We start from the raw sequence: 16489 nt of genomic DNA, 5'->3' as shown, positions 1-16489 counted from the left end.
TACCATGCCCGTCAGGTACAGGGTTTCCTGCGCAGTCTCTATTCCCGTACACCATCAGTAGACCTTGAAGTTACTTCAAATGTCTTCTCGTGTCTTTTGATTGTCTTGAATCTGTCCGGTCTGGTATGTGAATGCGGAGCAGCTGATAGTCTACCTTTGCAACCGCGCCGCAATCCTGCTGCACGTGACTGGAGGTCTAGAATGTAACGTGGAAGATCCGCGGTGGAACAACTCGCTCCGAACCGTGTTCGTTGCTTACATCGAACGATACTTCCAAGAGCCTGGTCCGTCGTTTTTAGGATCTGGTAGGATCGAGTCATCTCTCCAATAATCGAGTCGAGGCATGCCAGCCCATGCATAATCACATCAGCACATTAGTTCCTCCAACACGACAGGGACCTGATATGCCTAAGAGCCACACTTCCCTGAAATCAGGGCATGTCGCTTCGAATCCCTCCACGCGAGCTCATCCTCGAAGCCAAGTCTACCGGCACAACCGTACACACGGAAGGAGACCGAGGGATTTGCTACACTGTCAGGTTTCAGCAAGAGAGATTGATGAGTCTCTCGTTTTTGCCGTGCCGCAATTTGATGGCGTTTTGCAACGAGAGCGCGATGGATACAAAACTCCTCGCAACGCATTGCATATTGCATAATTGTCGTTCGTCATTTTCACTGCCGCTTTGCCATTGTTCTTCATACAGCCATCATGTCAGGTACAAATCCGGCGGATGCAAACCCCGACCTACAAAATCCTGATTACCTTGCCTTTACCAACGCTCCCACTCTACTACTTCAAGCCGGCATCTTATTTGGGGTCACGGCCCTAATCGTCTTGCTGAGATGCTACGTTCGAGTTGTAATGCTGAGAAGCTTCGGCAAAGACGACTGGATCATGCTACTTGCTTTCGCTTTCGCGATAGCAGAGTTTGTTGTGTATGCTGAGCAGACTAAGGTGGGGTTAGGGAAACACGTCTCAGTTTTGCGGATTGACGCAGACGGTGAACGGCAGTTGCTCAGACTGCGACAAGTGCAATCGATTCTCGTCGGCATTGGAGTTGGTCTGGTCAAGATTTCTATTGCCTGCTTCTTGTTGCGTTTAGTGACGAGGAAGGCGTACATATGGTTTCTACGAGGGTTCATTGTTTTCATGGCCTTGTTTACCACGGCATGTATTGGGACACTAGGTATGTGACTGCGAGATGGCGACAATTGGTCTATTACTAACGATTCCATAGTGCGTTTTCCCTATGTCATCAGCATATATGGTGATGATTATCCGAGACCTCGACTGACCTTGCCCAGATCTGGCAGTGCATCCCCGTGGCGGCTGCATGGGATTTGCGACTTCGCCCACCTCCATTCGGCACAGGTACAGCCGTATGCTTCAGTAGGGCGACCTTCACCTCCATAGGAATGATGAACACAGGTGAGTCAAGCCCCTCCTTCCAACACCATCTACTCACTCCATCTAGCCGTCACGATCAGCACAGACTTCCTCCTAGCCCTCCTCCCAATTCCGCTTGTATGGCAACTCCAACTCAATGGCCGTACAAAAGTCACATTGGTCTGCATCCTAGCCCTTGGTCTCTTCGCCGGCGTCGCCGCCATTATCAAATCCGAAAAGCAGAAGACCGCTCTCATGGACCCAGACGTCTACGTACTCGATACCTTCACCATGTGGCGATCCATCGAATACTACGTCGGCATCATCGTCGCATCGTTGCCTTCGCTCAAACCGCTGTTCAAACACGTCCTCAATAACGGTACGAGAGGTGCAACGGGGAACTCGGGACTTCAACGCCAGAGTAAAATACGGTATTCGATTAGAGGGAACAAGCTGGCGGATGACGACGAGGTGCCATTAGAAACGTATAAAGGGGTCGGAAATTCAGTTGAGGTTTCTTCGGGGTCGCCTAGGACGCCGGTGGAGGGTAAGAGTAGCGAGGACAGCGTAAGGCCTTTTGAGTCGAACGCTATATTCGTTGATACGAAGTGGCGCGTGAGCTGAAGGATTTTCTGTTCAAAACAGCTACATGATGAGGGATGTGATGCGATGCGACGGACGCATAAACGAAGACACCAATAAATTACAATGTCTTCCATTTGTGCCTTCTGCAACTCTATGACAACGCCCACTATACCTATATATACCCTATTCTCCTAGTCCGAACCACCAACCCCCATAACGCCCCTCCCAAACCACTCACTAATAACCGCAAACCCATCCCTCCCCCTCTTAAGCGCATCCTGGAAAAGATCATGCCTCTCGGCACTCTCTACCTGCGCCCTCCGAATCGCCTTGACTGTCGCATTACTCGAACTACAAATCGGGCACTCCACCTCCGCATCATGCACATCCTCATCCGTACTCAAGCAACTCTGGTGGTAACTGTGCTTGCACAAGAAGTGCACAACAGGCAACTCGAGACTCTTCATGCAGACTTGGCAACGTGAGTTTTGGAATACTGCGGGCTTGGTGTTTAGGTTTTCCAGCTCGGTTTTCTTGGTTGAGGTGTCGGCGCGGAAGGTCTCAATGTTGCGGCGGTTGGCGGCGATTTCGGCGCGCTCGCGCTCGATGGTGGTGCTGAGGTAGGCTTTTATCATACCCATTGTCGCGACGCCGTTGGTGGACAGGGTTTGAATTACTTGGAGGGGCGCCATGAGGCCGTCTTCGTCGATCTTCTTCAAGACCGAGTCGAGCTCGTCGCCGGCTTCGGCAAGGACGGAGGGCGTGGAGGTGAAGTAGGCAAGCGCCGCAGGGTAAAGCGCTGGCTCTAGGGGACCGTACTTCCGAAGTGCGCGGATGGCGCCTTGCGTATCGTTCGCTGCCGTGTAGGAGCGGAAGATGTCGAAGTGAAGGCCTTGCTGTTCGCGTACAAGGATCGCGCCATCGCGGAAGTTGGACAGATGGGAGAGTAGCAGTACGTTGGACGTGTCTATGGGTATGTCCTTGCCTTCGACGAGCTTTTTGGCCTTGTTCTCCCACTCTTGTCGCTCGCCATCCTTCTTCGACGATGCAGTGTGGAGGTACATCTCGAACAGGGTGGTGTAAAGATCGACCTTGTCATCTTCGCGTAGATCATCGGATGCGATGCATGCCTCGAGGAAGACTATGAGCTCTTGAGGGTGATCAACGAATGCGGAGAACGCAGTTCGCGGTTTCGGTACTTTGTACTCTGGAGCGGGCTCATCTGAGGTCGTCTCGACGATCTGGGCTTGGCTCATGGTACTCTTCTGTTCACCACTCGGAGGCGATGCCAACGCGTTGGTGTTCATGTATGGCAGTGGAAGTAGTGCAGCAAGATTTTGTACAGCGCTAGAAGCTACTCCGAGACCCATACTCATACCACCGCCTCCTCCTGTTGCAGGCGTATTGGGTATGACTATAGCATCCTGCTTGGGTCGGAATGTTCCAGTGTAATAGTCGATAAACAACTGCGTCGTATCCTTGGGAAGGTGCTGCAGCAATACTGTCGCGTACTTCATGAGGTTGAAGTAGGCCACCTCGGGCTCCAGTCGCCATATGTAGGCCAGAGCTTCGGCGTATCGTTTCGAATCTTCGATCAGTACATCGACGACCAACTCATGCTCACCGTGTTTCCGAGCAAGGAAGGCCGCTTGGTCATAGTAACCGCCCTGTCGACACATCAAAATGGCCGTATCGAGGTCAAACTTCAGATCGTCCGGTGACTTGATAAACTCTTCAAGCTTCTCCACATCCTTCAACTTGGCATAGCAGTTTAACAGGAGCGTTGTGTGATCTGATGTGGCCTTATGGTGGTCATGAAGCTCCTCGAGGTACTCAATCAAGTTATGTATCCGTTGCGTATCAAGGAACTGCATGATGTTAATATTGATCGTATCGCCATGCCACAATTACATACCTTTCGGATGACCTGAGATGGCTCTGTGTTATCAATAGCCTTCAGATACTGCTGCATAGCTGTATCGTAATCTTGCTTCGAATACAAGTAGTCACCAAACTTCCGGAGGATGATGTTCTGTTGTGACGAGTCTAGTCCAGCCTTCTGGGCCAGATTAATGGCCAAAACGTATAGATTGCGCTGGTACAGTATGTCGAGTTTTTGAGCGAAGGGCTTCTCATGGTATCTGAAGATCTTGCCGTCGATCGTGAAGACGAACAGGTCGCCCCATTCGGAAATGACGGCCTTCACTTGCGAAGTCAGCTGCTCCTGATGTGCGACAAACCTCAGCTCTGTGTTGAGCAGGGTGAAGCTCGAAGTGTTGAAGACGTCGTCGGCGGCACCGACGCCGAAAGCACGGAGAGGGTTTGACCGAGGCATCGCATTTGATTTGGGGGGTGCGACTATCGCGACATAGTCCTTGAACACGGAGATCATCTTCTTCTCGCCCTCATATGTGTACGGTGGCCCGCGGCCGTGCTGACCATAGTAGTATATGGCATCGTTTCGTGCGACGACAACGTCCCGCGACGCCTTATCCACCGCCATGCAACCCACACCGCAGCCATACTCGTCAAGCGATTTGGCCGGCTGTCCTTGCCCCCTTCCAGATATTACAAGTGTCATTATGCGTCCGGTCGTTGCGATATACAAGGTCGTGATGCTCCCTTCCCTGAACTCGATGCCTGTGATGGGCTCTTCCGACTCGAATACCGTCCGTTGTCGCGCGCCGCGGTCGTGTATGAGGTCACCACGAACTACAGTAACGGCACCGTTGGCGAATCCAACCGCGAGTTGTGATAGGTCGTCGAGCGCTGCGAAAGCGGATATGGGGAACTGCTTGCGCCCGTTGTGGACGGTGAGGGTGCTCTGACATCGCGGAATGCCCGTCTTCTTTTCCAGCTTGTCCAAAGCCCATACTTTCAGTACCGGCTCCCCAGAAAGGTCTTCGGCAATCGTAACGAGAAGCGAGGTGCCTTCGACCTGCTTCATGTGGGTGATCGCGCCTGCGTCATGGGCCTTGAACGCGCGCACGACCTTGAAGGCCTGCGACACGATGCGGACGATGCCATCTGCGCTGCCAAGGAAGATGCTCTCCGACCCAGATACTATGCACGTGATGTTTCCGATCTAATAACATTTATGAGACTGTGCATGCGCGGAGGAGGTATCGTCATACCTCGGACAGGAAGGAGCTCTCGTCGTCGGGGAGCTTGACTTGCGAGACGTCGAAGAACTTGAACTGCCACTGTTCGCGCATTAGCTTGGACATGTTGTGAAGCGGAATGTGGGTGAGCCAATACGCACCGGAGTGACTGCCATACTGCTATTGCTCCATTGTCATCGCCTACTGCCTGAATGGCAGGAGCTATCGTCATTCGCGACTCCCATGGACTCTGCGGGTAAGTGCGTCCGTGCGCAGTCCGCCAATCACCAGGCAGCAGTGCGTGGCAGTGTCGGGGCTTGGCGCGTCCCTCTGTCTTGAGTGCTGCCTCGCGCTCTCACTTTTCTTCATCTCACTCTCACACTCCTCCCACATAATACTCCCACACCCATCTGCTCTTCATCAACAGCAGCTCCCACAACCCGCGCAACTCACTCTACATTCGCGCAAGCCCACTTTGACTCTCCTTTCACGAGTCTCACCTCCTGCGACGCGCCCTGTCATCGAACAGCGCGCCCCTTTGTCCTCAGACCTCACCGGTTCAGTCGCGCCTCCATAAAAGAGACTTTCAGCCTTCGCTACTTGTCTGCATCTCCGTCGCCCACTCGACACGAGCGCGCCTTTCCATCAACGCCCGCTTACCCAAGTATTACCATCCCTCAACCACTCATCATGTCTTCAAACAAGATGGAGCAGAGCCTCGACGACATCCTCAAGGCTTCTAAGACCTCCCGCCGTGGTCGTGGCGCTCGCCGCTCTGGCGCTGGACGACCGGCCGCTGCTGCCGCCCCTGTAGGCGGTGTCGCCAAGTCGACCAAGCAAGGCAACAAGCAATCCAAGCCTGCGCCCACTGCTCCCGCCGCTTCTTTCGGCGGCGGTGAGACCAAGATCATGGTATCCAACTTGGTATGTTCAGTCACACAACCACACCCAAACCACCACTAACATGTCGCAGCCACGGGACATTGACAACTCCCAACTCCAGGTATGTAAGACCGATGCAGGTCTTTGAGCCTACTACAGCTTCGCTTTTGCAAGCATGAACGAACTCGATCCGACGAACCGAGACTTCCTCCTCCGCTCCGGTATGGATGTTGAGCCATAGCTTGCCCAAAGTCACTCCAAGATCTGTGTTGGGCACACAAGACAGGAAGAAGACTAGCAGCATGCGAACATTCCGAGGTACCGCCGCGACGAAAGTGGGTGATCCAAGTCAATGTGCTCCACTTCACTGTGTCAGCACAGACGGCAGCGCACCGGTGATATTCCCGGTAGCCTTGCAGCAACTCTAGCCCGATACAGAGCAGCGAGATGCGAAACCAATCCGTTCGGACAGCCTTTTGGCTTACAGATGGGTGTGGGCAGACACTAAAAGATTGGTTCGCAGCGTTTCAATACGTTACTCGCAACAACTGCTCTCGCGCTGAGTTTGCTTCGTCTCAGAACTTACGGTCATTGAAATCTGACCAGGACACCCACTTTCTGAGCGGTACCTTCTAACCGAGTATATGGAATCGACGACGACCCACCGCCGACGCCGGAACCTCATTGTCGATCTTGCTTTACGCGCGTGAAAACTACCCTGGTACGACGACTAATACGCCTCATAGGACTACTTTGTGAATGCTGTTGGTGTAGGTCGCCCGAAGAAAGTTCTTCTCCAGTACGATGCCCAGGGCCGCAGCGTTGGCAGCGCTACCGTCATCTTCCAGAAGCATGACCAGGCCGCCAAGGCCACCTCCCACCTCAATGGCGTCAAGATTGACGGCCGCCCTGTTCGCGTGGAGATGCTCGTCAGCGCCGCCGCCCTTCCCGCCGCCACTCGCCCATCTTCGCTCGCCGATCGTGTAACGTACGTACCAAAAGTTCCTTGCAGTGTAACCAGCAACTAACAAGTTTTCAGTCAGCCGAAGAAGGACAAGCCGAAGCCGGCCACCGCTGAGAAGGCTGCTCCCGGTGCCGCTCGTGGACGTGGCCAGACCCGTGGCAAAGGAAAGGGCCGTGGTGGTCGCGAGGCCCGCCCCAAGAAGAAGACCGTCGAGGAGCTCGATGCCGAGATGGCCGACTACTTCCCTGGCAGCGAAACCACCGCTGCTGCTGGCGGCGCTGAGGTTGCACAAATCACCGCCGGCGGTGACACTGCTATGGACGACGAGATGCTCTGAGCTTCTTTCGCTTTGAGACGCTTTCCACTCACTTCACTTGTCACGGTTTAATCCAACATCCAACGGAATCGGTTTGACCCTTTGCTAGTCGGTCTGCTTCAATCTTTCTTTTCTTGGAGGCGTCATCTTTTCGGAAACTGCTTTATCACGAACGTCTACTGCTGCCAACGGAACGTCAGCATCGGACACAATTCGGCTCTTGTACACTATTCATGGACGTTTATTCACGGCCCCTAAATTGCACGCCGGGTATTTGGTAGCTTCAATCAGAATGGCTATGAATCGGAAACATGATCATGAAAACTTATCTCGTCGACTCATCCATTGTGAAGTGCCTTTATTCGAATGTTCACATATACCGACCTCCCGGGCTCTCTTGATACTGTGGACGAAACCTGGCCAGCGTGTTGGCTGAAACACCGAAATGAAGAGCTGCCACATTCCTAGTGCGTGGCAACATGGCAATACTGAGGCTTGCACAAACCAAGACGGCAATGACATGCTGCAGAGAGACGATCATATAGAAGATCAGCGAGGCTTAGAAAGCTTGCTAGACAGTACGACTCGGTACAGCGGAATCGCTCCGTGCTTTTCTCCCCGGAGGACTCCGCAACAACAAAATGTGAACTCTACTCGTGCTGACCGGGTTGACGCTTCCCAGCAGCCCGGATCACACCACCATCTGCTCATCTGTAGTGCTCTCCGGTTGACAGCTATTCGGTCCTTGCATGCTCCTATTCGCGCCGCAGTACCCCTTCGTGCGAAGTTCTCACGCCAACGTCATTAGTTCAAATTTTGTCGCACTTTCCCCGCGATTTACTAGGTGGTGTGGAGGCCCGCGGCTACCAGGACTCTAGCCTCTGACTAGGATTTGGCTGGGTGAAAGGAGCGTTCATCCGATGCAGCTGACGGTCCGGATGAGCTGAGTATCTTGCGCTCTCAATGTTTGCAATCCAGGTCGCCCACGTGCATACAGCGATTACTCTAGGCTCGGGGTTGTGGATCAGTGTTATCCTCGCCATACCGGTGCTCGCTCGAAAAAGGGCCGAGCTAGCTGGGGGTACGATGATATGGTCCATAGGGCTGCCCCTTCGGCTTTAGCGTAGTGGCTCCGATGGTGGGTATGTTTTGCTTGGATACGTGTCTAGAGCTCCGAGCTTAGTCCTGCGATATGCGTTATAGAAAGATGCTGTATCGAGATGACCACGCGCCGCAAGTGGAGAAATGCCTTTTGCGGATGCGCATCAGTTGCCAATAGGTGTCTATTCCAAATTGGAGAATCCAGTACCGCGTGTAGCAGGGTTAGCTGCGGCTTCGACGACTTCCAGAGCAGAACTGCGGGGGAGGGGTAGCTTACCACTGGCTACGAAAGCGGGGCAAGAGCTTCCGCCGTTGCATCAAGCGCCACCCGGCCATGCATCGTCGAGACACGCAATAGGCTGCAGCGCTTTCCTGAGACTGGCTCCTGATGGCCGAGGCTGTCTGGGCGATCGTACTGTTGTCCTGTCTCGAGTGGAGATATCCTCTAGTGTCGTCATGCGGAGCTCCTGAAAGTACTTAAGGATTTGCTTGTGCCTCTACCCCTCCTTCACTTCACAGCTTTGTTTTGTCCATATACCCCAATTCACTTTCGCAATGACATCCGTAAAGCTAACAACCCCCCAAACGGGCGAGTACGAGCAGCCCACCGGACTGTAAGTCAGATATCCAGTTTCCGATATTCTTCGGAGAGTTTATAATGCTTCGGTATCGTAAATACTGACATCAACCAGCTTCATCAACAATGAGTTCGTAAAGGCTGTTGACGGCAAGACCTTTGAGGTCATCAACCCATCTACCGAGGAGGTTATCTGCAATGTTGCCGAGGCCACCGAGAAGGATGTTGACATTGCTGTCGCTGCCGCACGCAAGGCCTTCAACGGCCCATGGCGGAAGGAGACACCAGAGAACCGAGGAAAGCTGCTTGTCAAGCTCGCCGACCTCTTTGAGAAGAATGCCGATCTTCTCGCCTCAGTTGAGGCTCTCGACAACGGTAAGGCATTCAGCATGGCCAGGAACGTCGATATCCCTGCCGCCGCTGGTTGCTTGAGGTACTACGGAGGATGGGCCGACAAGATTGAGGGTAAGGTCGTCGACACAGCACCCGACAGCTTCAACTACATCCGCAAGGAGCCCGTAGGTTCTACACATTTCTATGTCCAAGTCCCATGACTAACAATTTCAGATCGGTGTTTGCGGACAAATCATCCCATGGAACTTCCCCATTCTCATGTGGTCATGGAAGATTGGTCCTGCCATCGCCACTGGTAACACCGTTGTTATCAAGACAGCTGAGCAGACTCCTCTCTCCGCATACGTAGCCTGCAAGCTCATCCAAGAGGCCGGTTTCCCACCAGGTGTCATTAACGTCATCACTGGTTTCGGAAAGGTCGCTGGTGCCGCCATCTCCGCCCACATGGATGTCGACAAGGTTGCCTTCACTGGTTCAACCGTCGTCGGTCGCCAAATTATGAAGGCCGCTGCTGGCTCCAACTTGAAGAAGGTCACTCTTGAGCTCGGAGGCAAGAGCCCCAACATTGTTTTCGCCGATGCCGATCTCGACGAGGCCATCCACTGGGTCAACTTCGGTATCTACTTCAACCACGGACAGGCTTGCTGCGCTGGATCGCGTATCTATGTCCAAGAAGAAATCTACGACAAGTTCATCGCGCGCTTCAAGGAGAGGGCCGCCCAGAACGCTGTCGGTGACCCATTCGCCAAGGACACCTTCCAGGGACCTCAGGTCTCGAAGCTCCAATTCGACCGTATCATGGGGTAAGCAATATCATGTCCTTCTAAATCTGGAGCCAATGCTAATACAAATGCTAGCTACATCGAGGAGGGCAAGAAGTCCGGCGCAACCGTCGAGACCGGCGGCAACCGCCACGGCGACAAGGGTTACTTCATCGAGCCCACCATCTTCTCCAACGTAACCGAGGACATGAAGATCCAACAAGAAGAAATCTTCGGCCCCGTCTGCACAATCTCCAAGTTCAAGACAAAGGCCGACGTCATCAAGATCGGCAACAACACCACCTACGGTCTTGCCGCCGCAGTCCACACCTCCAACCTCACCACTGCCATCGAGGTTGCCAACGCGCTCCGCGCCGGAACTGTCTGGGTCAACTCTTACAACACTCTTCACTGGCAGCTGCCATTCGGTAAGTTCTGGCTGTACGAAATGCATATGAGACATATACTGACTTCTCCGCAGGTGGTTACAAGGAGAGTGGTATTGGCCGCGAGTTGGGTGAGGCGGCGCTGGACAACTACATTCAGACTAAGACTGTTTCCATTCGTCTTGGTGATGTGCTGTTCGGTTAAGTAGGTGATAGAGATGGGTTCGAGTGAGTACTGTGTATAGTTCAAGTAATCATGAGGAATCCGAATGAATGAATGTAAAGAATCACAAGAAGTTTTCTGATACGTGAAGTGCTGAAACCTGACACGTTTCCGAGGATATCGACCTACCTATCTAGGAAGCTCTTTTAGATTGACTTACCTTCTAAATGAGTCACAGATCATCCGCCCTATCTCAAGCTATGAAAACCCCGAAGACAAGAGAAAAGCTTATCATCCCCACCCCACCCTCTGAACAAACCCCCAAGACAACACATCTCCCCTTCTCCTATATCCCCCCCATATCACCACCCGTATCACCGTCACACAAACCGCAACAATGCCCCTCCCACCCATCACCCCACCCCTCCTCAACTCCGCAAACCCATGGTGCACAACCCTTGAACAACTCCAGGAACTCTACGACAGTCCACACACAGGCGCCATCACAACGCGTACATCCCTCCTCGGCGGTTTCCCGCACGATCCCGCCCACCACCAATTCACCTTCTTCAACCCCTCAACGCACGCAACCAGCACGCCGAACAAAGACCTCGGCGGCGATGCTAGCACGACAGGGAGTCTGAACACGTTGGGGTACTCCCCAATCCCCTTATCCGAGTATCTAGAATATGTGAAGACGATAAGCGAGGGGTTGAGCGACGTGCCGCCAAACGGTCGGGAAAGTTACAAGCTAGTAGTTGTGTCTGTAACAGGCTCCGCAGAGGAAATAGCACAATGCTACAGCCTCATCTGCACCACGCAGTCCAATGTTAAAATGCCGCTAGCCATGGAAATCAACCTCTCGTGTCCCAACATCCCCGGAAAAACGCCGCCAGCGTACAACACCGCTGCTCTCCGCGAGTATCTACTTGGGCTCAAAGTAGCGATTGATGTCGGCCTGACGAAAAGCGGGGGTGTAACGCAAATTCCCGTTGGAATCAAAATCCCACCCTACACGTACAGCGAGCAGTTCGAGGGGTTGGTAGGTGTGTTAGTGGAAAGTGTGCAGAACAGCATGAAACCCGTTTACCTACCCAGCCCCATCTCCTTCATCACAGCGGTAAACACGTTGGGTTCGAGTTTACTCCTCTCAGATGGGGAAAGTACAGCAAAACCCGCTTTGAAATCCGCAAACGGCACCGGGATAGGTGGGCTGGCAGGCGCGCCGCTGCATCCTCTTGCGCTGGGTAATGTGGCTACGTTGCGGCGGTTGCTGGATCAATCTGCGTCTGAGGAGCTGAAGGGGATTGTGGTTATAGGGGTGGGTGGTGTGGAGAACAAGGCTGGGTTTGAGAGGATGAGGAGTGTAGGGGCGGGGGCTGTGGGTGTGGGGACGGCGTTAGGGAGAAAGGGTGTGGCTGTTTTTGGGGAGATTGGCGAGGAAGGCATGTAGAGCCTTGAGTTCTGCTATGCGATCACGAGGTGATTTCTTGTTAATGTGAGAATAACGTAATCATGTTCAAAATGCTGCATTAATGAGGCTAGCGCTACCCTACTCTTTCCATGATAGTATACAAGAAACCCCAACCAACTCCAAAAGCACAAACACCACCCCCATCCCAATAAACCCCAGAATGAACAAACAAGAAAGCAATGCAAAGGATTTGCCGCCCATAAATGCTATGCGCCGATGCATGCCAGAGTAGTTACCAATTTCATTACCTTTGTCTTTCCGTGATTGCGCCCAAACGCCATGCTTGCGTCCCTGAAGCCGAAGAAAAATCAAAACGCCAGTCAAAAAGGAATTAGAGAAAAGACGTGTCTGGGGACCAACTTCTTCTTCTCCTGCTCTTCTGCTCTGCTGACTTCGCTCGACTTCTTCTTTAGAAGCTGGCATAGCCCGTGTCTTCGCCACCGGCATCGTCCATCCAGCCCGCGCCGACTTCACCTAGGCCAGGGCCGTGGTGATGGTTGCGTGCCATACCCTCACCCTCGCCTCGTTCGACCCACTCTTCGTTGATGTCGTGCCAGATGCGCTGGAAGTAGAGCCGCAGCGATCGCAGACCACGAAGGTAGCCTCTATCAATGCCATCCGGGTTCTGGGGTGGGCAAGGTAAGTCGTCAGGCAGCGGGTCTTCTGCGGTGACACAGTTGGCGAAATCGACAATCTTGAGCTTAATCTCTGGGAGATGCTTAGGTGTCGGCTTAGAGGCGGCTGTCGGGCCAGGTGATGTGGGTCCGGATGGTATTACTGAGACGTCTTCGCTGCTCGGGTTCGACAAACCGTTGGGCAGTGAAGGTTGCGCGTCTTTCTCCTTCGACTCTCCATCCCCACGATCGTAGAGCATCAGTAAGCTGCTTGCGTAGAATCGGTAGCCTGGAAGATTCCGTATCATGCGCTCCAGCTGACTGATCTTCTCCAGTATGACAGGAATATGTCTTGTCGCTGCTTTGTAACTTGTCCCATCCCAGAAAAAGCGCTTCAGCGCATCCTGGAACTCTCTGCCAGCCTTCAAGTCGCGGCCAAAGTACTTGTCTTCAAAGATGTAGCTTTGGGTTTTGGCGTTCCAGATCTGCATGCCGCAAACACGTACGCCGAGCTGAGCACTTGTTGTCATCTTACACTTGCGTCTTTGAGACTTTTGTTTCTTCTCATCGGCTTCCACTCCATACTGCCGCGTACCCATTTTCAGGTCCAAGACACAAGGCCTGGACATGCCTGCGGTAAGATCTTCCAGAAGAATGAAGTGCTGAACGCGCTCGTCGGGTTGTTGTTGCGCTTCTTCGGGATTGGAAGGCTCCTCGCCCAGTGGAGCGCCATTGCCATTTGGTGCGGCGGGGGCTGGTAGCATTGTGCCCTCTGATGGATTCTGGGGATGAACCCCGTTTGTTGCGCCAGATGTTTGCACAGATCGGCCTCGGTGCTGATCTTTTGCGTCTGACGTGGCATTGCGATCCTCGTCCATAGCAAATACTTCCTCCTCTGCGTCACCACCGTAGCCATCCTCTTCATAGTATTCCAGGTTGTGTCTCTGGACAGTATCTATTCCCAAGGGCCTTCTAGTCAGTCCGCTGCCAGAATGACGACGGCGAGGAAGATTGTTCGATGGCGGCTTCAGGGCATCGGCGTTGGTGTCTGGCTGTCCAAGGGAGCTGGAAACGGCAGCATCAGCGCTCCTTTCCGAGGCGAAGCGGTGCGCTTCAGCTTTCAGAACTTGTTTCCGTGTAGACTCTTCTGTGAGCGGTGGATGCAATCCAGCTACATCTGTGCTGTTCCTCCTTATCGTAGGCGCAGAGCCAGCCACGTTCTGCGGAACGTCTCCTCCTGTCTTACGAGCCGAGATCCCGTGATGATGATGGCGTGGCCGATGATGAATAGTTGGGGGCGCAAAAACCTGCCGGAGTACCTCCTCCTGTAGCTTTCTGTTGATCGTCGTCACACCCCAACTGCTAGCATGCTGCAATGGGGGCCGACTCGGGCTCGTAGAAATGTGACCATAATCACTTTGGTTTCGTCGATGTTGTTGTTGCAACAAGGAAGCATTGCGCATCCATGGATCTGGGGTGGTGGAGCGTGGTGGCACGCGGAACAGATTGTCTGGGATTATGTGCCGGTTGTTCTCAAAGATGACCTGGGGGATGGGCATAATCTGCTGCGAGTGGCTGACCACTCGAGGTTGTTCCGCATTGCCCCGGTCTTCGGGAGCCTTTGAAGCCTGTCTTGACGCGCTTTCCGACTGCGTCGCTGAAGCAGTGGGAGCAGCATCAGATTTCGCTTTGTCTTTGGCAACCTTCTTCTTCTTGGGGGCTTTTCGGTAGGTCACGTTCAACACGCCGATGTATCTAGATGTCAATGTTAGCAAATATCCTAATCAGGAACCGAGGCGAAGGCAATGATCTTCGCTGATGTCTCAGCCTCGATCAATAGCGGGGAGAGGTCGTACCTTGGCAAGAATTCCAACAGCTCAGGATGCTGCCGCTCCACTGTTTCGTAAAACTCATTCTCTCGATTGTTTAGCTGTTTGCATACTGCTCGCCTAGAGAAACGGTAAACAGTAGAATGACCGCCAACTTGGTGATCGTATGGCTTCAGCTCCACAGCACCCAGTGGGGCCGGCGGCTGAGCCACCTGAGGCGCAGCAGCCTTAGGTTCCTGTTTGTGCGAAGTCGCAGTGGGCGTCGTTCCTAGTTCATCAGTCGCACTGGATTCATAACCAAGATTTGATTGAGTAGACTCGGCGTGCGACTCAGACTCAGATTCAGCTGAGAGCGCATCGGGAGCGGTCAGCGGCTGCTCTTTATCTTTCTTCAAGGAAGTCGCCGTGGAGATATCACCATGAAGGCATTGATTGGTATCTTGGGCCTTTAGAGAAATTTCTACTTCTTGTGGAGTTTGAACATCCTTCTCTGTGGCCCACCCTTTCGGCCCCGCAACCTCGTGAGTTGAAGCCCGCTTATCGACAGCATTCACCTCTCTATCTCGGTTCTGTGGTTCTGTAGGCACCTGCTCACTTGTCTTAAGCCGGCGATGGGGAAAGTAGAGAGCCGAAGAGATCTGTTCTTTTTCCGATTCTTCATCTTCCTCCGAGCCTGGCGTACGTTCTTTATCGCCTCCGTCTTTAACCTGAAAATAATCGGACGGCTCGTCATAAGGTGTCGCTCCGTTCGTTGGTGCATGCGCGTGAACCTTTTCGACAGCTGATGTGGGTAGACTGCGAGAGAACGAAGACCGTGGGTCTGCACCAGGAGTCAGGTTGCCGAAGCCGCGAATGTCCTCGAGAAGACGCCTTGGGAATTTGTGCTTGTCCTGAGAACTTGCGTCTGGTCGCGTGCTTCCGTTGGGAGGTGGAGAGGCAACGCCTGACTCGGTGCGGGGCGCCGCTTTCGCATCGAAGTATGAATCAGTCGGACCGCCTAGAGGTGATTGCACGACGGAGGAAGCTAGTGATGCGCGGCGCAGCTGGTCAATGAGGCCGATAGTCTCGGTTGAGCCTTCTTCTGAAAGTGCGGACAGGGTCCTCTCAGCAGAAGGACGCTCTTTTGTCTTGTTGTCCTTCTTCTTCGGCTCTTCGGTAGGATCGCCATCCTTGAATACACGCAGATAGTGACTTGCTTTTCGACTGCGTGCGGAAGTGGGTTGTTCGGTCTTGGCAAGCGTTGCTTCAATCTTCTTCTCCATTTCCACGTCCATGACGGGCTGATCCAAGATCATGTTGCCCTTAAATGGTACAGGCTTCCCTTCGCGCCACTCCCTGTTCCTGCGCCTCTCTTCGCTCTCCAGCAAAGCCTCGTATTGAAGCTCGGGACGTGGCGGGGTGGTGGGGTGTTGTACGGGCGAGTCGACTGGGCTCATGTAGGGCGGAGGACTGTGATGGATGGCGTCGAAAGTCATGCCGGCGGCAATGGCTGCGCGGGGGTTAAAGGGGGTAGTCAGGACGGCCTGGTGGTCGATAGAAGAAGGCGCAGGAAGGGTGGAATGCTTCCTGCGTATGATGGGCGGATCCATCAATCGCCTCTGGGGAGGTGCTGGCGCTGCCATCTCAGCCAGACTGTGTTCGGGAGCATCGTTGGCAGAATCTACATTGCGTGCGCTGGCCCGCGGGGAGGAGATGGGGCTGTCGGAGACGAGGTACGTGGTTGCGAAGATGCTGTCGCGCTCGTCGAGCTGGGGGCGGTCAATTGACGACTTCCAGAGGTTGCTCTCGTTGACAATGGGCGCGGTGCGTGAACGGCCCGTCTGCGCGAGGCTCTTGGGCGTCACTTGGTCGTGCTCGGCGTCGGGCGTGGGCAGTCCATGGCTGGCCGTCGACCTCACCGATGCGGGGGGTGAGGTATTTCCTTGGGCGTCCGGCTGGGGTGACATGGGCTCGACATTGATTCGACCGTCAGGAAGGCACCTCGTGGCGGGATGG

The 16489-nt window shown here is 53.8% G+C and overlaps 6 protein-coding genes across 6 annotated transcripts; 4 read left to right on the top strand and 2 right to left on the bottom strand.

Annotated features, from left to right (window-relative positions):
• Positions 1–1416: 1416 nt before the first annotated feature.
• On the top strand, positions 1417–2011 carry J4E86_010761 (uncharacterized protein; the record flags this gene model as incomplete). The annotated part of the gene is made up of 2 exons (XM_051451257.1): positions 1417–1429; positions 1476–2011. 2 exons carry the CDS (start codon positions 1417–1419, stop codon positions 2009–2011), a joined length of 549 nt encoding a protein of 182 aa, XP_051297544.1.
• A 152-nt stretch (positions 2012–2163) lies between these two features.
• On the bottom strand, positions 2164–5199 carry J4E86_010760 (uncharacterized protein; the record flags this gene model as incomplete). The annotated part of the gene is made up of 3 exons (XM_051451256.1): positions 2164–3840; positions 3888–5057; positions 5107–5199. The coding sequence occupies 3 exons, from the start codon at positions 5197–5199 to the stop codon at positions 2164–2166; spliced, it is 2940 nt and encodes a 979-aa protein (XP_051297543.1).
• A 564-nt stretch (positions 5200–5763) lies between these two features.
• J4E86_010759 (uncharacterized protein) lies at positions 5764–7256 on the top strand (the record flags this gene model as incomplete). Its single annotated transcript, XM_051451255.1, has 4 exons — positions 5764–5997; positions 6047–6076; positions 6702–6943; positions 6995–7256. The coding sequence occupies 4 exons, from the start codon at positions 5764–5766 to the stop codon at positions 7254–7256; spliced, it is 768 nt and encodes a 255-aa protein (XP_051297542.1).
• Positions 7257–8891: 1635 nt separating this feature from the next.
• ALTA10 (Aldehyde dehydrogenase) lies at positions 8892–10619 on the top strand (the record flags this gene model as incomplete). The annotated part of the gene is made up of 5 exons (XM_051451254.1): positions 8892–8950; positions 9029–9431; positions 9481–10070; positions 10125–10456; positions 10510–10619. 5 exons carry the CDS (start codon positions 8892–8894, stop codon positions 10617–10619), a joined length of 1494 nt encoding a protein of 497 aa, XP_051297541.1.
• A 355-nt stretch (positions 10620–10974) lies between these two features.
• On the top strand, positions 10975–11701 carry J4E86_010757 (uncharacterized protein; the record flags this gene model as incomplete). Its single annotated transcript, XM_051451253.1, has 2 exons — positions 10975–11623; positions 11676–11701. 2 exons carry the CDS (start codon positions 10975–10977, stop codon positions 11699–11701), a joined length of 675 nt encoding a protein of 224 aa, XP_051297540.1.
• A 759-nt stretch (positions 11702–12460) lies between these two features.
• On the bottom strand, positions 12461–16440 carry J4E86_010756 (uncharacterized protein; the record flags this gene model as incomplete). Its single annotated transcript, XM_051451252.1, has 2 exons — positions 12461–14420; positions 14522–16440. 2 exons carry the CDS (start codon positions 16438–16440, stop codon positions 12461–12463), a joined length of 3879 nt encoding a protein of 1292 aa, XP_051297539.1.
• Between the last annotated feature and the right edge of the window lie 49 nt (positions 16441–16489).

Source organism: Alternaria arbusti (assembly GCF_024043155.1).
Source record: "Alternaria arbusti strain BMP 1465 chromosome Unknown scaffold_25, whole genome shotgun sequence".
Classification (NCBI taxonomy): Eukaryota; Fungi; Ascomycota; class Dothideomycetes; order Pleosporales; family Pleosporaceae; genus Alternaria; species Alternaria arbusti.
This window is presented reverse-complemented; position numbering and strand designations above follow the sequence as displayed.